This window comes from Agelaius phoeniceus, chromosome 6 (genome assembly GCF_051311805.1).
Source record: "Agelaius phoeniceus isolate bAgePho1 chromosome 6, bAgePho1.hap1, whole genome shotgun sequence".
Classification (NCBI taxonomy): Eukaryota; Metazoa; Chordata; class Aves; order Passeriformes; family Icteridae; genus Agelaius; species Agelaius phoeniceus.
In genome coordinates this window covers 29,049,918-29,073,113 of record NC_135270.1, presented here as the reverse complement: position 1 = coordinate 29,073,113, position 23,196 = coordinate 29,049,918, and the positions used below count along the sequence as shown (strand labels likewise).

The 23,196-nt window shown below is 39.3% G+C and overlaps 1 protein-coding gene across 7 annotated transcripts in view; it reads left to right on the top strand.

The window, feature by feature from the left end:
• The window catches only part of RGS6 (regulator of G protein signaling 6), a 247,239-nt gene that overhangs the window by 774 nt on the left and 223,269 nt on the right, over positions 1-23,196 (top strand). For 5 of the 7 annotated variants that reach the window (XM_077180264.1, XM_077180265.1, XM_077180268.1 and 2 more), the window contains exon 2: positions 13,346-13,450. In XM_077180264.1, coding sequence (XP_077036379.1) covers positions 13,367-13,450 — 84 coding nt within the window. In that variant the 5' untranslated portion in view covers positions 13,346-13,366. Of the gene's footprint in view, positions 1-163; positions 502-3,374; positions 3,528-13,345; positions 13,451-23,196 lie in introns of those variants that run through there. The other 2 variants (XM_077180262.1, XM_077180263.1) reach the window with 2 other exon arrangements.

Here is a 23,196-nt window from a genome sequence, read left to right as displayed (position 1 = left end):
GGACAAGTTGTGATGCCCAGAAACCGCAGGTCTTTTCGGGGATGGACGAGGGGGAGCGAGCGCTGGGGTGCCGCTTGAAGCGGGAGCTGATGCCCTGTGGGAAAACTTGGAAACTGTTTCGCTTCGGTAGCGTATTGCAATAATACACTTCCATCCGCCGACAAAGTGCGTTTGCGTGAAGGCAGATTGGTGTGTGAGAGTAAAGCTGCCAGGCACTCTCCTCCCAGAATCTTAATCTCCTGTGACACTGAAAGCATCTTCTTAGTCACTAGATGTGATGGCATAAGTACAGGAGTGTGTTGCAGGGCCAGTAAGAAGCTTCGAGTGTTTTTTTTTTTCCTGAGGAAGATGCTGATTTTTGTATAAATAACGGCACGCTGCCGCTTGTACGCTGCAGACGTAATAGCAGCCAGGGCTGTTGCTCCGAGGAGCTGACTACGCCTGTGGCTCTGAGCTTGGCGCCCCGTCTGCACCGCCGCTGCCCTCGCTGGGACGGCCCAGGTAAGTCGGGGGCTTCCTTCAGCGGACCTGTAAGGGACTTGGCAGAACTGCATCCCAGTCGTAGCCTGTGTGCTACATGATGCTTCCCTGAAATCAAAGATATGCGTAATTTGCTCTTGATTGAATTATATTTGCTGACTGGCAGTGTATAGGGATTGGAAAGCAGGAAAATCTGTCTTTGATCAATAAATTCGTACTGTAAAACTCACCTTTGTGTTGGTGTGTTGCAGCAGATATTGGTGGTTTCCCATCCCAAAGAAACCTACTTTTCCTCTTTGTTTCTGGAGGAAGTGCTTTGTGAGCTGTTAGTGTGGGATTTATTTTTATTTTTGAATAGAAGTATATTTGATATCTTGTTTCCTTTTTTATTTTAAATTTTTTTTTGTAATGCTAGATTTATTCTAATCTTGCAGATCAGAAGAACTAGGAATTGTTTAGTGTGGGGTTATGATCTATAATACTTTCTCACCAGCTGATTTTGGAACACTTTCACTATACTTCCTTGTAAATCTACTTTAAAAAGAGGTCAGATGTTGAAGAGCAGTTGTTGGCTTGGGGGCATGTTGTTACAAGCACAGAATAATAGTGTTCATTGCTTGAATATGTGTGTGAAATGCTGAAGAAGCTGTTTAGACTCAGCCAATATTGACTTTATTTTTAGATGAGCCGTTCCTTTTTCTAATGACCTGACTGATAGAACAATTGATGACAAACATTCCAATTTCCTTCCTAACTGGCTACAAGTGTGATGGATTAGATAGCCGTTCTTTTTTCCATTCTGAACTGTATTAGAGGGAAAGGAAAAACAGTGATTTGCTACACATCTTACACTGAAGTTTATGGTAGTAGTAGATTGCTGTTTACCTGATTTTTCTGGTTTTTTTCCTTGCTAGCCTTCCCTTCTAAGAAAAGTTGCGGTAGATTGCTGCATAAATTGTCAATGCTGCTTACCTTGGTTTCTCTCTGATAGTTCCTGTGGTGCAGATAGTACAGATACCTGTTTTAAACAATGATGCCCGTGGATAGGATGAAAAGGTGTGTCCTCTTAAAGCAGCAGTTACCTCCTTGCCTGCCACTTACAAGGTGTTTCAGTGTCTATCCTGTAATTCTGGTGGGCACACTGGTACAGCATAGGTGAGCAGAGCACTTTTCATTCCTAACTCTGCATTTGGTAATGCTTCTGAGGCAGCTGAGAAAAGCTGAGTGTATGGACAGGAAATGCCTGGCTTTGTTGTCGCCCATTCGAGCAGGCAAGAAGGGGAGAAAAGGAGAGGGCAGTCCTGTCCCAGCAGACTGCAGCAAACTAACAGATGGCAGGGAAGAGAAGAAGCTAATATATGTGGAGTAGCAGGAAGAGAAAATAGCTGCAGTGTGTTGTTTTAACATGGTGCGTTGGGATGCTGTGTTAGTCTGTGGTGAAACTTGGGGATCTTGCAGTGCCATGGCTCAGGCTTCCTAACACAAATGCAAGGGTGTTGTGGGGTGGTGATTTTTTTTCTTTCCTCAATTAATGATATGAGTCTTCAGCTTTTCAAGTATGAGGGGTAATTAACAGAGGGGCTTTGGCTGGGTATATCTTTGATAGCTAAATTAAACACCCCAGTTGTACAATGGCAACTGAACAAGGGCAAACTGCTCTTTCCATGCCCAATGTTACAAGAGTAGAATTTTGCCCTTATGATGGGTTATTGTGTTGTTTGTGCTAGTTACCTGGAGCTTCAGTTTCTGGAAGCACACCTTGGCTCTCTAGAGGAGATATTGTAGGAACAAACAGGTCCACTTCACTGAGCAGCCCTGGGCTATTTCAGGTAACAAATATTGCACTTAATTGTCAGAACTGAAGTGCTCCTGTTTCCTCCTGATACTCTTTTCAACATCTTCATGGCTGCATTATTATTTATGTCAATTCACACCATGGCGTTATAATTACAAAGAAAACCTGGGTAGAATAAGAAAATGATGTTGATTTGGAAGGGTGTTTCTTCAATTCAGACTTTGAAGTGCTGTCCCCGGTGCGGTGTAAGATAGCACTCTGCCTTGTGAAGTTACCAAGCAGTGTGGTGGCCCTGTGCTATTACTGAAGGTGTAATAGTACATTTAACCCTGTTCATTTGCAGCTTGGTCTGCATGAGACAAGCTGACCAGAGCAGTGCTGGCCAAGCACATTTCAGAAACTGTAGGTGGTGATGGTGTTTTTTTCAGAAGCATCTGGTCAGTCACTTTGTTCCTGTGGAGTTACACATCTGACTTCCTCAGGCTACAAAATTTGCTCTTGGCATCTTTGAGCACTTGCATATAATTGCACATCTTTGTATTCTGAACTGAATTATTGTGTTCCTACACCTCTAAATCTATTTTTTTCCTAAAATTTCTGCCTTCATTCTTCATCTTTTAACTTTCTGTCTGGTGATTGTGAGAACAATGCTTGCATTTTGGTGGTGGTGGAATTATGGGAGTTTAGAGGTGGCTAGAGTACTTTGAAAAATTTGGTGTGTCTTTATATCTTTGAAAAGGTAATAATAGATGCATCATGGAAAGTTCTAAATGGTTTGATTGCAACTTTCCCTCAATAATATAGTGGCATTTAAAGTTTATACAGGATGATATTAGTGTTAGCATATCCACAGTCTTTTCTTAATCTATATAAGTTTTACCATGAAAAGGCATTTCCAAGATTTCAGTTAGTGTTTCCAGCATATTGTGGTGACTGAGGAATGAGCTAATTTCTGTTGTTGTGCTCTATCTATGAAGAGGAGAAAGAAAGAGGAGCTAATTTGTGTTTTTCTTGTTGGTTGTCAAGCTCTAGAAAGATTGTGGAGTCAAGAGAGGCTGCTGCTACCCACTTATGTTGCATCAGATCTCGTACTATTTTTTAACATCTCTGCAGCGGGTGGCAAAGAATATGGAGAGAAGGAAAGAGAAGAAGATTAAAATTTCAGTGAGCAATAAGGTTCTGACACTGACATCCCAGAAGCTCTGATTCTCATGCTGGAAACAGCTGTGTATTCCTAGACTCAGCAGCACAGGTACTGCCCTTTGCCTGCACAGGGGTGGTGGGCACCATGAGGCAGTGAGAAGGAATTAATGCTGCACTTTTGCAGGAATCTTCAGTTACACACTATAAATATTATCCTGATGGTAAAGGACAATATTTAATCTTTTTCATTGTGCTCTTAGGACCTGGCATCAGCAGTGAAATGTCCATGGGGTAGTTAAAGATCCTCACACTACAGGCCTCCTATACTGTGAGGAGTGTGTGTTAAGGAAATGATAACTAATGGCTTGAAAGTCAGGGTTTAGATGTCCAAGTTATTGCTCTGTCATTTGTTGTGTGAATGTGGGAAGTCACTTAATTTCACTGTGATTTAATTTATCGTTTTGTAAAAAAAATGCTAATTGCTTGTGTCACAGATGAGCAACTATGTTTAGATTGCATTCACCAGTGTAAAAGCAATCTGGCAGAGACATGTACTAGCTCAAATAAACTAACTGTCTTTAATAGGACTATTATACTCTAACAGTTGCAGTAGTCAAGTATATTAGTATTTATAGTGTATGTAACTTATATTGGTATTTGTAGCACTCCAGATATGGCATTATGAAGTTCAGGTTAAATGAACCACAGCACTGGGATTTGTAGGCTTTGCTGAACTGTGTGGATGTGTGGTGTTTGGACTTGAGCTTGCTAATTCAGGAGTGGCTTAAGTGCTTTTTACATTGCAATTACTGAAGTGATTTGTGTGTAATTTGCATCTGAAAAGGCTGTGTGCTGTTATGATAAACAGCAGGGCAGTGAAATCACAGTATATTGCATCATGTCCTTGAAGTAGGTGGGATACAACCAGTTGTGTTCATTTGCACCAAGGGTATTTCATGGTGCCACATCTTCAAGGACACCTGTGCTTTTGGGTAGCAAATTTCCTATTTTATTTGATTGCAAGGGTACTTGCAATTTTCCATCATCTTGAGAATGAACAACCGGCAAGAACTCTCAGCACTTTGGGGCATTTTAAATGAGATTATGTAGTCACTGATCAATGCAGGGCTGGATTGCTTCTATGAACTTGCATAAGATTGCTTGAAGGGAACTTCATTTCAGCAACCTCTATTGGGAACAGGGAGTTTACGTGGAGTAAATTTGAATTTGGAATCTAACAAGCACTGAGGCCTATGTTTTGTTTGTTTAGTTTTTTTTTTTAATTTTAGTATTTTCTTACCAGTCTGTATTAGAGCATCCATTATTTTGTGCATCTCCTCATTCAGTTTTATATTTGAATCAATTTTCTTCAGTTTTTTTCAGCTTACTGGATACAATGGAAAATACAAAGTGCAGCCCATGCCCCAGAAGTAGCTTACTGAAATTGCAATTAGTATTTCCTAGGGTATGTAAAGGCAAGGCACTTTCAGAGATGGTGTATTTGATGGACCAGCTTCAAAGAACAGGAAGCTCTTAGCACACCTTAACTGATCCAGTAGAAGATTTATATTGGAGAATAGATTAGATGTCTACCCTCAAGCTCTGTATTATCAGTACAGTTACCCATTTTCCACAGGGAATGATTCTGGACAATAAGTTGGCATTGTTGCAAAACAAGAAAATACAGCTTCAGCTTTGTAGCTGCTGCTGCTTGCAGGCTGATAGTGCTGAATAATTACTGCTGTAGTTTGGGATCACCAATTCACATGAAGTTCAAAGTTGATCTAGAACTATCTCGTTGCATTTCTAAATTTATATAGCACTGGCACTTGTTTTAGTAAAATATTCAGCATATACTTGCTATCACATTCTTTGTAGCTATCCTTGGTAACAGCATGTTGGCTCAGAACCTTTCCAAGAGGCCTTGTGCTCACAGCAGTATTATTTTATTGGAAGGGAGATTGATTACCAGTGAACGCTGCATTTTTTTTCTGAACTCTTTGGAAGAGGAGTGGATGTATTGGAAGCAGTTTCTTCTTGCTATAACATAATTCTGGTCCATTAAAAGTAAATGTAATATGCAAGTGCCCATTTTAACAATTGATTTCGTAAAGGGAAAAAATTGCCTAGTTAACCAGCAATTTGTATGTCAATATTCACTACAATCCATCTCCATTCCATTTCTTCTTCTGGTTATCTTGGGAAGTCAGGACCTAGTCAAAGTTAGATGCCAAAAATTACTTTATATTGACTTCCAACCCTATGTTTCCTGGATGTAACATCCAGGTCCAGACAGTATTTTCAGCATTCTAGAATAGCTAAGAATATGTGCAGATTTAGAAATATATAAAATCAAAATTGAGTGCTTATCAAGAAGCAGTCTGATCACCTGCCAAGTGACTGAGGCAGATCACCAGTGGCTCACACAAATGGAACAACTGGAACTCTCCATCCTGAGTGTTGTCTGTTAGACAGTAACAGCATGAGCACTACCACAGGTGTCTCAGATGGAGAGAAAATTGCTCAAGACCATGGAGAGCACCCTTTTGGAGGTGGTATGAGGCCTTGGTGATCCCTGGTTAACAATATTCTGCTTAGACCACTAAACCATTAATACTTACTTTTTTTTTCTTGACGGATGTACATGATTTGAAACAGCAAATGATTGGTGAGAAGTACGTACAGGCACATTAGATTACTCAGGGGCTGAGTTTAAAGTTGTATGTATCTGCAGGAAGCCAAGTGACTTGGATTGACTCATGTGAGAGCTAGTTTGGTCTAAAAGATGCCTGTTTTCATACTGCATATTCTTGGCCAGAGGGGTCTCAGACCCCTGGCCCTTAGCTGGTACATCTGTGGCCTGAAGATGCAGTGATTGTTGTGGATGGTTTTAATTTCAAGCATAATCTTTAAAAAAAAGTGAGATTGTCCTGCAGCCCACCAGAAGGATGAGGTTATGCATTGTAGGACTTGGGACATGTTGGGAAGCTGTAGGGTGTTGCAGAACCTATTGGGAGACTGATGCAGACATGGATAAGAGGTAGGAACCCCATCCTTGTGTGAGATGATCCATGCTGACTCTTGAGAGCAGGTGCTGATGGTGGAGAACTGTGTTCCCAGCTGTGTGTCTGCTTAGATTTGGAGCTCTACAAAAGAGAACATGGGAGCAAACCAGCAATTAAACACTGTGGGTGATCAGGAGCCCAGAGCTTGCTCCCTGCCTCAGTACTGTGTGGAAATGCAGACATACCTGTAGGATGTTCTGAGGCAAGTTTTCCACAGGTGAAGCACTTAGTTATGGAAGGGCACTGCACCTTTAGGAAATATCTGTAAGAGTAGTAGAAATGGGAAATACCAGCCTTCATCAGGATCCCAGTTTCCCTTAAAAGAGGAAAAAGGGGGTGTCCTGGAACTGTGTCCTCTCTTCCTGCTCTCTCAGACTGAGGCAAAAGGATTTTGGCTTGTTCCCTGGCCTGGATGTGTGCCCATCCTTCATCCTGCCAATTGTAGAGTGAGAAAAGTGTTGAGCACCTGTGCTTCAGCATGGAGCTCCCTCTGAGCTTGTACCTTAGAAAGAGAAGGAATGGGGTCCTTTAGAGCCCTTGAATTCACCCAATGTGAACAAAACTGCTTTCCCACAAACAAAGAGGAATTTGTTTGGCAAAAATTTGAACATTAAGTGCTGCTGCTGGAAGTGTTTATACTTTATTCTTAAAAAAAGCAACAGACTGAGTATTGTTGATAGTACTGCAATGCTCACCACTTTCAAGGAGGGGCAGAAGGTCTGGGATGATCTTCTTTAGGAAACTATTTTTGGAGTAACTTCAGTTACAATTTGATGTCCGAAAGAAAGGATTGAAGGATTTTTAGGTGCTTTGGGAGCTATACTTCACTATAAGCAGACTTCCCTCTCTGCCCCTCCAGTGCAGGGGAGCAGTGCCATGAAGGAGGAGTAGAGGTGAATTGTGCAGTGCTTGGACTGAGCTACACCACTGAAGAGCAGAGTATATCCCAGGTAGGTCCTGGGGATCCACTGGCTACTGTATTCACCTTGGCCAACAGGGTCAGCTTAATGATAGGCTCTATGTTGCCTTCCAGTATACACAACTTGCACGGCATGCCCAAGTCCTGGTTCAATGAAGTAATAATTAACTAGAAAAAGAATATGAAGACAAGTATTTCTTCCCAGTGCAATTTTAGAGAGATTTATGTAATGTGAAATAGCAACTTAATATTAATGGAGATTAATTGAATTCAGTGTGATTTTTCCTTCCGTCTCTTCCCTCCTGTCACCTTAATAATGACCTGTTTGATCTAAATATTCTAGCAGATCAGGTAGGTAATTATTAGGTAATTATGAGTTCAGCAAGGCATGTGGTTATATGATTTCTCAGGCATATGAAAAGTTGTGTAGTCTAGTTGTATTTCACTAATTAGAAAAAAATTACCTAGGTATTAATGACATGAAATTGTAATTTACTCTATGATTGTGTGCTAAAGCACTAAATCTCTCATAATTTGATATGAACACTATGTGTCAATTATAAGCTGCCCTTGAAATATATAATTACATAGCATAAAGGTAATTTTCACATATTGTCACCCAAAATTATATTCCAGCTTAACAGTCCTGATATATATCTCCATGGGAATTCATTTAGCTGATTCTGTTTTCTCTGATTCAGTTTTCCCCTATTTTAAAAAACTATCTTATTTTATCTCACACGTGCAAGAAATTTTTTGCACTGCAAATTTTGTATATTAAGTTTACAATTTATTTATTATGATGCAGAATAGGAGTTGACGTATGACCTTGTATTATTTTGTTAAACCCAGGTAATATTTTCAAGAAATAGTTTTGCAGGATTTCTTCTAATGTACTTCTTTCTTTCTCTATTATGTAAAAAAACCGAGAGTGCATAAGGACTTCTAGATGTGTTAATTTCTATGGAACACATGGGGGTTTGTGTCTGTAAGAGGTTTCTTACAGCAGTCTTGTTTCCAATGGTCTTTTCTGACAGCAATCAAGGTGTTTGTGAACACTAAGGGGAATCTCTTAATTTACTGTTCAGATACTTTCATTGAACTTACACATACACAGAGATTAAATGCTGACAGAATTTGTGAATTAAAATGTAAAGGTGGTTTTCTTTGAAATTTTCTAGTTACAGTTCTGTATGAGAACCTCTGAAAAGGTAAACTAGAAAAAAATATTTTCTTGATTTTCAGAGCATATTTTTAATTGGTTATTCCACCTTAAAGTTCACTCATCCTTTCGTGACATATGGGAGCCTTATCTCTTTGCAGCTTCTGGTTTTTGGGAGAGTGAGGAGCCTGATCAGATAAGAGCGAGAGAGAGAACTCTTACTGTGATTCAGTGCATTTTGTCAGCAGTTGCCTGTCTAATCCAGTGTCCTTATGTTTCTTAGGGGAAAAGCAGAAGTGTTCTATAATAAAGAATAAAACATAAAAAGGAAAAAAATCAGTGAGAGGAGAACGCACCCTCTCTTTTTAGCATATTTTTGGTAATATTTTTCAAAGGCTTAATAGACCATCTATTAAGAAGTTAAAGACTGCTGATTTTGTCCTTGTGTGTGGCAGAGTGAGAGAATGGTTAGCACAAATGGTTTCCAATTTTTATCACTTTTGGTGCTGAGGAGTCCAGATTGCTGCAAGCACGGCTATTGTCAGAAAAACAGCTGTGGGAAAACAGCATCTTTGAACATGATATTTGAAATTTAGAGATTTATTTCTTTGAAGACATGCATTTGGATTTAGATTGCTGGTGTGTGGCTTCAGGCTGGGATGAGTTAGCCCTGATAATACAGCAAACTGCCCAAAGGAGAGAGGAGCTGACAGCACTCTTCATATAGTAAGTGGTGAGGTTCTTAGCTGGAGGCTGCCTTAATTAAGCTAGAGGCTTATTAAAAAAAACCAAAACCAACCTACATAAAATCTTTGTTTTCACTCTTTTCAGCTAAGTGTAGCTGAAATCTCTTTATAAGGCTAAGCTGGATTCACTTCTGGCTGATACATCACAAGCATGTGCTTAGAGAAAGATTCAGAGGACTAACTGTTTTCAGTCTGTGTAGTGTTGTAAGGTTGACTTCCTGCTTGCATCTGGAGTAGACTGGGATGACAGTGAGGAAAAAATTGTGTAGGTTTCTTTTGGTTTGTTTCTTAAGAGACGACTGCGCGAATCAGATGTGGACTTTTATGCACTTTTACATTATTAAAGGGTTGCAAATGCAGCATGTTAACATTGTAGTAGGGTAAAGAAGCTGTACTTTGACCGTGGGCAGTCTCATTTGTGTTTGCAGCAGGCAGCTCTCTGGAGAAGGATATGGGGATCCTGGTGGACAAGCTGCCCAAGAGCCAGAAGTGCCCTTGTGACCAAGAAGGACAATGGGATCCTGAGCTGCATTAGGAAGAGCACTGCCAGCAAGTCCAGGAGGTGATCCTGCCCCTCTGCTCAGCCCTGGTGAGGCCAAATCTGGAGTGCTGTGTTCAGTATGGACTCCTCAGTACAAGAGAGACATGGAGCTCCTGGAGCAAGTCTAGCAAAGGGCTGTGAAGATGGAGGGTACTGGGGCATTTCTTTTGTGAGGAAAGACTGAGGGAGCTGGGCCTGTTCAGCCTCAAGAAGAGACAACTGAGAGAGGACCTTATCAGTGTATTTAAGTATCTGAAGGGAGAGTACCAAGGAGGTGGAGCCAGGCTATTCTCCGGGGTGCCAAGGCAATAGGACAAGAGGCAATGGGCAGAAACTGATGCATTGGAAGCTCCACCTGGACATGAGGAAGAACTTCTTTACCGTGCACATTGGAACAGTTGCCTGCAGAGGTTGCAGAGTCTCTCTCAATTTTGGAGATTCTCAAAAGCTGTCTGTACTCAGTCCTGAGTAACATGCAGTAGGGAACCCTGTGTGAGAAGGAAGGTTGGACCAGATGACCTCCAGTGGTCTCTTTCAACACCAGCCCTTGAGTGGTTCTGTGAAGCAGTCCTGCATCACTGGGTGCTAAGCTCCCATATGTTAAAAAGCACAGGTGTAGTGGAATCCATGGGACCCAGCATTGCTGTGCTTTCACTTTGAAGAGCGAAGAACATGCCCGTGTCACATCACTGTCTTATTTTATCAGTAGTTTTTCTTTTGCTTGTAGAATACCAGTGAGAAAGACTTCTGTGCTTTTAAAAAGGGTATATAGGAAAGAGAAAAAACTTGGAGAATGCTCAGATTCCTCACAGTTCCTCAGGGGCCCTGGCTTGGCCTGCTAAGGCTCATCACAGCAGCAGCAGTGCCTGGGCTGTGTGGAGGGGATGCCCACACTTGTCTCTGCTTCACACTGCACCTCAGTCCTGCCTTGTCTCCAGCCTTGTTTTCTGAGATGTCCATCCTGCTGTCACTCTTACAAAGGTGCCTCTGCTCCTGCTGTTTCTGGCTGAAATCTAGTAGCAGATGCTGGGCACTCATGGGAGTCATTTTTGCAAATTTATGTCTTCTAACAACAGATTGGTTTGCTTGTATCGATTACCTTATGTAGATGTTATGTAGATCTATGTGTTAGGCTTGTGTAGATCTTCAAAGTTAGCAGCTCCCTCAATGTCACTGTGAACAGCATGCCAGCTACTACTGCATCTTGTACATGATGTTATAGTCTTGTACTGGAGCAGATGAAAAGCTTCAAGAAGTGCTATGGGGAAAATCTGGAAATACCAAAAAAGATCAAGTGAGCTGACAGTATAACAAGAACAACAGAATTTGTAAATGTGGACGTTCAAAGTGAATAATGCAATGAATGAAGCACGGCTAAGTAATGCTGAAGAGGGTTTTCCAGTTAGAAATTGTCATTTCTCTTAAGAGCATTTCTGAATTGAAAGTTAGTTGCAATTGTTTTCTTTTAAAGCATGCATATAAAATCTCACATAATATAAGCGGTGAATATGGTCTTTATATACTGCAGGTGAAGCTGAAACTTGTGTGACTTGACATATGCTTTCAACTCTGCTTTGTAATTGCCTTCAGAAAGTTACATAAAATTTCAACCCAGTTCCTGCTCCATTCAATTGATGATAACCTAGAGCCTAATTCTTCAGTGCCTTGAAATCATGACCAAGAAGTATTGTAAAATGCACATTTGTGTAAATATTTTGAAGTGCTATAATTTGAAAATGCTTTACCCTTCATCCTTTGTGCTGTTTAATTGTTTCTGCATCTAATAATTTAGCTTAGAGAATTTATTTCATTTCCTCTTTAGCTCACAACCTGGCACAATGGTGTAGTGTTTGGGCTTCTAGGAAGACATGAGGTTTAGTAGGGGTTAAAATAAATTTATATTATTTAAATTTAAAACAGTGTCTAAATTGGTCTGAACATGCATTTAAAGGGTGATCTATATATATTGTTTAACTCAACTTTGAACCGTATTACTGAATTTCCAAATTGATATATGCAAGTACATCTGCATTTGTGCCCACTTGTGTGTGTGAATGCATACTTTATAAAAGAAAAAAAATAATGTCTCTGGATTGATGTAGATTATTTAACCTTTGTTTCCTGTATGTTTTCTTAAAGGGAGGGGATATGTCAGCTGCTTCTGGCTCTAGTGATGGATGCCATGTTACTGCAGTAGCCTTTTCTCTGCTGAGGAAGGACAGAGCTGGAATGTGGTCTGAGCCTGTCTGATTCTAGGGCTCTTGACTTGTCCTTGAGAGCTGATAACTGACAGCTAGAATGGCTCAGGGATGTATTATACATATAATTGTGTGCTATGTATGTATATTATATGCTGGGGCATGTTGTTGCCTGTGGCATGTGGAAGGGGGTAAAGGAAGGAGTAGGAAAGAATCTTTTTTCTTAAATAAGGGAGACAGTTTAATGATGAGCTGTGTTTTAGAAATTAATGCATAGGTTGTGCTCTTGTGAACATAGATTTTTTTTTTTCATTCTCCGTTTTTAATGAAATATGTTGAGATGGGATATTTCAGTACTTTCAATGTTAAAGAGATTGAACTTGTCAGATAGTTTTAATGCCAATGTCTGTACAAGGCAATGTTACTTCTTAGGTTAGGAAAGGTCACCACACGGCTCCACAGCAGCCTCTAATTTAAATGTTACTTGTCAAATGTGCTGATGGAAGAAAAATTTAAAATATAGCATTTGACTCTGCACTAGGACCCTTTTTTCCTTTTTTTTTTTTTTTTTTTAATAATGCTTTGGCCTCAAGGGTGGCATGACCTGGAGGAGATGAGGCAGCAGTTCCAGTTCCATGCTTCTAGAAGATAGGAGTATTATGTGTGATTGTCTGCCTGTATCCTGGTGCCTCTTGCTGGCTGTGTCATGAGAAGAGGTGAGGGAAGCTGTTTACTCTGAGCAAGCAGTTGTGCCTCCCTGGTTCTTGGCTGCTGCTTCGGGGCTGTGGAGAGCTGGAAGGGGCTTGGAGTGTCTGCAGGTGAGAACCTGCAGTCAGTGTGTGTAACAGGCTGCTGCACCTGCCTGTCTGTCACAGTGGGGTTTCACTCTGCCTCACAGCAAGGTGCCTTGGCTTTTTCTTTGTAGGTACCTCAAAGCTTCTAGAACAGTACAGGCTGTTTGTGCTCTATAGTGAGGAAGGGAAGCTTGTGAAGTATTAATTAGATATTCTTCTATTTAATAAGGGCTTATGATAAAACTTGAGAACTGTGGGAGAAGTGTGTGCATGTGATGACCCAAACCACAGCTGTGTGTGACTTGGTGGTTCTTGTTCTTGGGGTGTTATCCCATAAACCAGTCAGTTCTGACACAGTGTGATAAAATCCTGCATGGGGTGAAGACAGGAGTGTGATTCTCTCTGTACCATCCTTGTATGTGTGCCTGGGAGGCAGTTGCATGTCCTTACCATGCTCCATTACAGCCTGGAGTGATGCTGAGTTTTGCTCCTGCCCTTGCAGGCTGAGCGACGAGAGGCAAACATGGCCCAAGCACCCACTGATCCGAGTAGTGCGGAAACTGCTGACCCAGAGGAGAGTTCTCCAAACATGATAGTCTACAGAAAGGTAAGGATTTGGACTTGTGGAAAAAATCCCTTCTCTATGTCATTGGCTTATAAAAGAATCCCATGCCCCTTTTGAAGTCAGAGGTATATTTGACTGCTTGAATGCATAGCTGAAAGACTTTCAGGAAAGTAAATGTTTCAAACTATAGCATTTGAGAGCTTGGAAGTTGAATTCTGTTCAGTGGAAGCACTTGAATTTGTTACTGTGAAATATTTGACAAGCTAATAACTTGAAATTTGTAACTTTTTGTCATATGACTTTAGGTAATGGTTCAAGTTTACTGCAGATAGCTAAAAGAAGTGTACATATCTTCCAAGTTTTGTCATACTAAGCATAAAGCAGCCTCCATACAGCAGTCTTCTGGTACTTTTTCCCCCTATATTCATATTGTGTTTCTTGTTGAATAATTAGCAGTTTGATTCTTTGTACGTCATTTTTCTTACTTCCCATGCCTTCCTTAAATTAAAAAAGAGAGTGTTTTCTCAAGTGCTAGGGAAAAATGAATTAGACAAAGGTGAAACAACAGCAATGTATGGTGTTTAAGGGCATTTTTTCACCATGATAAAATGTCTTATTCTGAAGTACTTTGGAGGTAGCATAAAAGATGAAGCAAAGCTATCTATTGACCCATTTGCAAAGGCATTGTTTTATTTTGGGGTAGGTGTATCCTTCATCTTTGAAATTTAGTATTTTTTTAGTTTAATGAAATAATGTAAATACATTTTATTTAGCCTGCAAAATATTTCTTATGTAGTGTGCAGAAGTGCTGTATGATTCTGACAGAAATTTCTTGCATAGCTTAAATAAGCAACCATTCTGTTAACTTAGGAGCTACACTGCTCAGATCTGGTTTCCTAGTGTGGTATGATCCTGGGTAAAATTACTGAAATGTGTTGGAGGCACATAGTTATGTTTTCTGCTTGCTTGACTGCAATCTTGATGACTTTCATATGCTGAGAAAATAATTTAGGTTTCATATGGAGCATGAGTTGTTTAAAGTGTTACTTTTTGATATCCATAATTTTGGTTTAGTTGTTGTGTATTTGGTTTGGAATCTGGAATTGTTAACATGGGAAAAATTTCTGGGTAATGTGTAGGCTTGTTTGTTTTGAATGTGTTATGAACACACTTTGGCTGCTAATTTGGAAGTAGCACTAGTTGGTTAGTCAGATTATTTTTTTTCCAACCTGTTTGCTGAGAAGTCCAACACCCCATAGTCTGAAGTAGATACAAGGTGTGAAGGAAATGTCTGGTTGCATGATTTAGAATTAGGACATTAAATCTGTGACTCTGCAGAGAATCCACTTACCTGTTCCTGAAAACATTACTTTATTTGTGTGCCTCACGTTCTGTTCATCTCACGGCATTTCTACTTTAGGATTTCTCCATTTCTTTGCCTTTCGATATTTCCTTATTGTCACGTAGAATAGAGGTTGTGAGTTCTGTGGTATCAATAGGAATATACTCATGCTACTTGATTCATCTCTCCTTACTGGCTGTCCTCTGATGTCAGTATTATCAGCCTTTCATAATACAGTCACCTGTCAAAATACATAGTTGTCTTTTAGAATAGCATGCCCCATGCATTGTGCAGTAATGGTGTATCCTGTATTGTCAATTTTAAGCTAACACGTCTGTCAGGTTTTTTTGCTGAGTATTTCTGTTCCTTTGTGAATAAAAAACGTGGATATTACCTATTTTTCTGAGTAAATTTTCATTGGTGATTGACTTTCTAAATGTAATTTACATTATTTTAGATATTAGTTTTAATATTAGTAGTTGGTATTATTTGATATTTTGATATTAGTTTGATATTAATTAGATGTATTACACATCAATTTTATGTTCCTTAGTGTTGAAAAATCATATGCAAAATCTGAGACAAGACTATTATTCTTTTGATTATCTCTCCTCTCTCCAAATGAATGTTTAGCTCTTCATCTCTCATTTGCTTTCAAATGGCTTGATTGCCAGTTATGAATGAGAAAAACACTGCACTGGACTCCCTGAAATATTGAACACAATCTGCCAGAATACCCTACAGTTCAGGGTTGGAACTGTGTCACAGTAGAAGGAAATGTTTGCTGCTCTCAGCAAGGACCCCAAGGTGCAATTGCTGACCCCCCTTAGGAAGAATAAATAAGGGTGGTCTTTAACAGTGGAACCACAGTGAGTCCTGCTCTGAGTGTGAACTGTTTTGTTGCGTATCATAACTGTCATGTTTGAGGGTTTTGGGGGAGGAAAGCCCTGCAAGTAGAACCTCAGATTGTTAATACTTTCTTTATACTTGGTGTACTGGGAGGCTCTGGGGTCTGTTGGAATTCATGTGCCAACAGCTTCGTTCTAGCCTGGTTTTCATTTAGTAGCTAATGAAAGGTTTTTTTAGAGGAAAAACCGGATCTTAGGTGGTATTGAGTGTCCCTTTGGAGCAACCTCTCTGTTGTGTTTATGGAGAAAAGCCTGGAACAGGTTGTGCTCTTTCTTTAGGTAGGTAAAACTTAGTGGGATGGGTTTTGGCCGTGCAGAACAAAATAAACTAATTTATTTTGACTCCAATTACTTTATGATATTCTCTGTGGACTCCTGCAAGCAAATGAATTCTAACTGCTTTGATTGCTACATCAGATGGTCTCAATGAGATAAGTCTTATTTTCTTCTGCCTTCAGTGTTAACCTTTCAGAGGTTGATATTTATCAATTTGTGAGGTATGTTATTTTTTAATCCAAGATACTCAGTGTTGCTCCACTGTTTTGGATGACACCTGTGTGTGAATTAAGTAGTGCAGATGCATTTGTTACAGTCACCACTGTTTAGGGTATGATTTGCCTCACCCTACCTTTGTTAAGATGAGCTGTAGCCCAAACTACACGAGCTCTATTGACCAGGTCTCCTGTGGCAATCATGGGTACCCAGCTGTCAGGTACTTATGTCATAGGATAGACATTTATAATTAAGCAAGCTGCATTCCACTCTTGTGGAATTGTGTGTCCTCTTGTCTCTCTGTGCATCTCAGTGCTGCGCCCTGGGCTCTCGCAGGGCTGCGGGTGGTGCTGCAGGAAGGGTGGGCTGTCATTTATCTGTGTGGCACAGGGATACCCAATGGAGGTGCAAGGGTGCTGCAGATACTGCATTGCCATTTCAGTACTCTGTGAGTACATTGAATCTGAACACATCTGGAGAAGATGCTGATGCATTTTTTGATGGGATTACTACTGGAAGAGTGATGCACAGTTCTTACAAAGACTGTTTGAAATGCACTACCCTACTTTTCGTGGGAGCAGGGAAGTGACATCCCCATCCTCACTTCAGTCTGCAAGCCTTGTGTGGGTACTGCAGCATGGAAGGAAAAAAATGCAATAAAAGTCAGGAGAGGAGAAGAACCTCTACTAGCAAATAGTATCAAAAAATATAAATTGATTTTAAATGCTGGTGACATTCCCTTGAAATCCAGCCACCTTTGATTAGTCTTTCTTGCAAATGCTGGTGACTCAGGGGCCCTTTGGCTCATTGTTACAATAATCCACATCTGAAAATTCCTCTTCTGCTGACAGTATTGAAAGACAAATTGTTCATGGACAGCTTCTGACACCATACCTATTAAGTGACCTATTATCAAAATAATTTGGCAAATCAAATTTTCTTACATAAATGATGGTGGAAAATTGTCATGTCACTGTAAAAAAAAAAATCACAATATTTAGAGCTTGACTAAATAAGAACTGAAAATGCCAATAAGGAGGAGTACCTGGGGAATATAACAAGAAGGATGAAACCACAGAAATTAAAATCTAAATTGTATAGCAAGGTGTTCTTGTTTCTGAGAGAGATCTCCTATGACAGGGAAGAGTTTGCAAACTGTGCTGATAAGAGTTTTAGAACCATTGGAGCATGTATGTTCTGAGGGATATCAAAGTGTACTGTCAAAGAAATGATCTGCATTATCTGCTGGCAGATTTCCATTTCTGCTTATTTTTTGCCAAACATATCCTCTATATCTCCTTGCTAATGTCAGCACTTACTGAGTTAAATTTTGAATTTTTATGGTTACTCATGGTAAATCTTTTGAACAAGCAGGAAAATATAATTTCCAAAGGCAATTACTGCTGTAAGTAATGTAACACAAACTTGCAGCTGCCACAAGATGCTTTCAGAAAAATCTGAGTTGTTTGCTACCTTCAGTACTTGCCAGCCTTCATGTCTTTTTAAATGCTGATTTAAGATCTGAATTGGAATAATTAAAAAAAAAAAAAAACCAAACCAAAAAACAACCAACCAAAAAGAAAGCAGCCTTACATTTGCAGATTTTCTCCAGGCAAATTCCAGTGTTCCAGTCATGTCATGTCAAGCAGCAGGAGTGTTGCTGTCAGACCTGGCCGATTGGGCAGGAAATGAGAGAACAAGCAGTTGTGAAGGCAGGTGTATGCATCCAAAAATGTCGGGACCATGAAGCAGAAGGATGGGGGGAAGAGACTGTTGTTGAATTAACTCTTCACATTAAAAAATATAGTACTGTTATTTTGAGCTAGTCAGAAAACTGAGACTGCAATTTGATTGCTCTTAAGTTGTGCTGTGAAAAATCATCTCAATAGGGCACTGTCTAAGCATCAAAAGCAGGTGAGCCTCATAAGGGTATAGTCAAAATGATGACTTTTTGTAAAGAAAGAAAAAACTGAAGTGTTTTAAAGTGAGATGGGTTTCATGCATACAGCTTAGTTTTGTATTAAAAAAAAGCAGTCTGCATCTTTTTTGGTGGCTTCCTAGCCCCTTTGAGGTTTCATGCTGTTTTTATGAGAGGCAGCAGAACTTAAAATGTATTTTAAATGTTGAATAATATTGGCTTTCTTTTTATTTGAGTCTCTTGAGTTATATTTTAGAATTCTGCTGCACGTAAAGGCCTTCTGAACCTTATTTTTATACATGAAATCTGAGTTTTTTACACAGTTGCTTCTGTTTTGTAGCTGATTCTTTAACATAAAACTGTAAATTGATGATGATAATGCATGAGTTGATAACAATGCAGACCTCCAGACTTCAAATTTTACCCAAGGATTTTTCTGTACTGTCATTAGAGATTACTTTATGACATTTTAAGTCATCTTACTCTTAACATATCCTGATTTCTTTTTCTTTTTTTTTTTTTTTTTTTAAACTCTGTTTCCAGACTAAAAGCAGTAAGCCAAGATTAAACTAGGACTGAATTTGAGACTATGTAGTGGGGCTTCAGAAATTGAAAGATGCACAGTTTTGGACAAATCATCTCCAAACTAGCATTGTTACTGCTGGAAAATAAATTTAAACCCCATCTCGTTACCAAAATATGTTGACACAGGTTAGGGAGTGGAGGACCTTTAACTCTGCACTTCTGTATTGCACATTGACAAGAGGGTTTCAGGTAATTCATCACTGTAAATACTCACGTGCCTTGCTTGTAAACAGAAGCTGGCCATTTCTTGAAACCTTGCTAGTTTGTCTGTTTGGTTGTTTTATTGTGTCAACAACTTTGGCTGCATAGGGTGCTGCATAGAGAGGGGGAAATGCCTGTGTGCAAGGTGGGCTACTGGTTAAATTGTGGCTGTAATTATGACAGAGCTGGCTGATTTTTGTTTAGGGGATTCCCTCTTGGCATTTCCTATAATAACAGGGGCAGCATTCAATAATTTTCCTTTCAGTGCCTCATATAGTAAAATCCTGGGGATAGTACTCACAGTAGGGGTAGTAAATCTAATTTTACAGAGTGAGAGGCTGTACAGTGGGGAACAGAAGTGGGAATGGCCATGTTCAACAAACCTGTCAGGCAGGAGCAGCAGAGAGTCCAAAGTATAGTGGTAAGTCATAGTCCAGTTATGAGCAACGGCAATGAAAATCACAAATCCCAGAGTGTCTTGGAGACGTATTTCCAGGGCAGGGATAAGTGTCACCATTATTATGTAAAAGGCCAGGGATAACGGCCTGTTCTAGGTCATGGTATAGTCTTCTCTTTTGTCATCTCCTGTGTTCAGAAAACATGTCCTTGTTGCACAGAATGGGCTAGAAACAAGTGGTGTATTAGCTGAGCAAAAGCTAGTACTGGTGTGCACACAAATTTCGGTAAATTTGTGATGGATATCAGCAATTTTGGATTTAGAGGGTGGTTCCTGATTTTCTTAGAAAAGTGAAGGAGAAGTCACTGCAGAGAGTAGTGAGGCCCAGAAAACCATATGGCTTTACATAGCTGTAGGCATGTTTTTGAAGAGGTTTGTGTGACATGGTATTTTGCAAAAGTGGAGAAGGAGACACAGTGAACCAAGAAGTCTCTCTAGCTTTATGTATGCCTTCTTCAGATTACCTTGAGTAGGCAATAATACCTAAAATACCTCCTAAATATGTGTGTGTATTTATATATTAAATACCTTCAAACACCCTTTATTCGTGCAATAGCAAATTGTACTGCTGATGTTTGACACTTGTCAGTGTCCTTGAACAAAGCTAATGCTACTGACCTTGACTGTAGCTATCAGGGAAGCCTTGTGGTAAAGCTGGGGTCTCTGGGTTTGATTTCCACAGCAGTTAGACAATATGAAAGATTAATGATCAAAGGCATTAGTGTAAAATTGCAAGCAGCTGGTTCCTGGAGGGCTGCAGAAGCTGACTTGCATTGTGGCGTAGATGCAAATAAGGCTGTCATACCAGTGGTAGAACCATGTTTTTAGAGTCAAGTGGAGGTCATTCACCTGGAAGGACTCTTGGATGCTTTGTGGTTTGTTGTTTCTTTCCATTATTTGTCTTGCAGTTATAGTTAAGATTTACTTGAGATTAGAGATTCAGATTAGTAGGCAGTGTGCAAAGTTACAGATAGAGAAATATGTGTAATGTGGTATGTAGGTAAAGCCTCAAATAACTATTTTTGTGTTTGTCTTTTTTTGGTATATAAATGCATGCATATATGTACAGACACATATTTACATGCTTAAAAGTCATAAGAAAGAGCAAATAACCCTTATTTTACTCTGACTATATGGTATAGCCTAATATGCACAATATAGGAGGTATGTTAAAATGTTATATGTAGATGTATGTATGATGCCCTTTTTGATATATCTAATGTGCCTTAAGTATTTCTGTTCAAATAGTGCCTGCATGTATTCACACATGGCCTTAGCCCAAGAGTAAAGCTGTCCTGAGCTGTTGTGTATTGTAAACCTCTTTGGAGTTAGCAGTTTTGGGGATAAACATATAACTTTTTTCCCCACTTCATATTTCTCTAGTAGTTTCCATATTTAAACTTCTTTATTTTTCTTCCCTCTCTGTCTCATAATTTCTCTGTTCCTGTTTGTGACTGAAACAAACTGTCTCTTGCACCCATAAAAGTCTAATTACAGTGATCTATTACTTTGACTGTTTTCAGAGGCAGAAAAAAGACAAGCCAGGACCAATAGCTATGACAACTTCAAAGTATATTTTTAGCAAAGCAACTAGTGCAAATATAGAATACAGAGATAAAAAGGGAAGGTTCAGCTAGAGGGTAAGATTATGCTATTCTAGCTGTACCACTTAGTGCCTTTCATTTTTTGAAATGGTTTTCTTTTATTCCCCTAGCATTTTTCTCATGCCATTTGCTTTGTATTTGTTGTCAGCATTTTAAGTGATGGTCTTGAAGTACTTGCACTATTTGATGATTTACTTTTGCATGTTGTTTTGGGAAGAATGCTAAATATGAGCATTTTCTTTCTGCCTAAGACTTTATTTTAGCCATGGGCTTGTTTAATTTACTAGAAGCAAACCAAAATTAAGTGGTGAAGGAGAATGGAGCTGCTAGCCTGACTTATTCCAGGAGGCAGCTTCTGGCCATTTCAGATGCAATCTTGAACCTTAATATTAAGACAAAATAGCTTGGATGGAATTAGATGAAATGTGCATGAAACTGTGTTTGGTTTTTTTTTGGTTTTTTTTTTTTTTTTTGGTAATAGAACTTCAACTAAACCCTTATTCTATCTTGATTAATAAAATATTACTTCAGGGGATTATGAACTTATTTCAAAAGGCGCTGCAATAAGTTTGAGTGGGAGAACTCAGTTCAATAAATAGAATTACATGTGCGGGACCATGAAAATATGCAAATGAGGTTCCATTAAAAAACTCTTGATTTGCATCCGAAGACATTTTGAAGCATGTTTCTCTTTTTTCATGAGAAGCTGTTATGCCACGTTCAAGGAGAAGCAATTACTTTTATTCTGTTTGCTTTATCACTGCTGCTGTTGTATTGTATCTTGTTTTTCCTTGTCTCTCCAAAGTTAACTGAAATGAAGAAAGTGGAAAGTAACCAGTTAACCAGACACTGAAGTGCACAGATCTGCTTAACAAAGAATTTGCATTCTAAAGCTTGAGTATATTTGATATTTTAGTTCAAAGGCTACATGTCTTTTGGGGTGGTGAGGGAGGGCAAAAGTGTTAATTTAAATGTCATGTCACCTCTCTGTACTTTACTTTCCTTAAGTATTAATGGAGCACATTAATTTTACATTGCATTAAAGTGTTTGGAAATTATACTTTGGACCAATAATTAGGGGCTTCTGAAGGTAAAGTGAAACATACTTGTGGCATATGCAAGGAGAAATGACAAGCTTTATAGTGGTTTAATTGGGAGTAAAATAAGTGGAATAAGTAGGAAGAGAACTTAATCGAGGAACACATTAATGAGCTAATCAGATCTATTTCTTGTTTGAGAGAGAAAGCACATCAACTCCAATTTCATTCACATTTCAGTTTTGTGAAAATGTGGTTCTGTGAGATAGAAGTCAAGTAAATGTTTCTGTTGTTATGTTTTTAAGGTCTAGATGGAAATGATTTTGTGTACTAGAGTCTTCTCAGAGTTTAGTGCTGGAGATGTCACTTCTGTTCTCTGTCATGTCAGCTTTTGATGAAAAATAGGTGTGGTGGGTATTGCACATTAAGAATTTTCTGTTGGTTCTCTTACCATTTCACATTCTTTCCTTATGTCTTGCGTTAGTTGGAAGTTTTAGTGAGGAGACCAGAACTGGAGGGCTGTGGAGAGTGTTTAACAGCCTCTATCTGCAGGCACAATTCTCCTCTGTTTCTTGGCATGACTGACAGCAGGAGCTGTTTTGGTGTGATGCTCCAAATAAAGGGAATATTTCATTCACTGGTGCTGTAATTAGATGCCTTTCTCCATCAGTGAATCCACCCAATTTTGTTAAACATTGCTTGTAGCTACGTATGAATTAGCTCATTAGTTAACTTGGGCAAAATGTCACAAAACCTTGGATGCACTGGGTTCTTGTCATTTTCACTGTCCCTCCTGGGCTCTGAATAGTAAAATTAACTGGAGCTCTGTTTATTATATGTTTGCTATGTGTAGAAAAACAGAGTTACAATAATGGCACTACTATTGTCTGCTTGTATGTTGAAGATAGTCCAACCATTGCCTTGTATCTGGAAAGTTATGTGTGGAAAACAGTGATTAAATCCACATTTTTTTATAACATGAAAGCATCTGTTGGGAATCAGGGAGCCAAATTGCTTTTTATCTTGGTGCTCTTAGCAGGAAAGATGATTTACTTTGGTAATGATGTTTTTAAGGTATTTTTTACTGCAAAGCACTTCAAACATGTTGAGTTATAAGAAGTTTTCCTTTCTGCTTGCAAGAATGAAACCTGCACTTTCAACAATGAAAATGATGTTCAGGTCACTCACAGTGTATTTAGCATCAATGGTGCTCTCTTCCCACTCAAGAGATGTCTTAGGGTTTC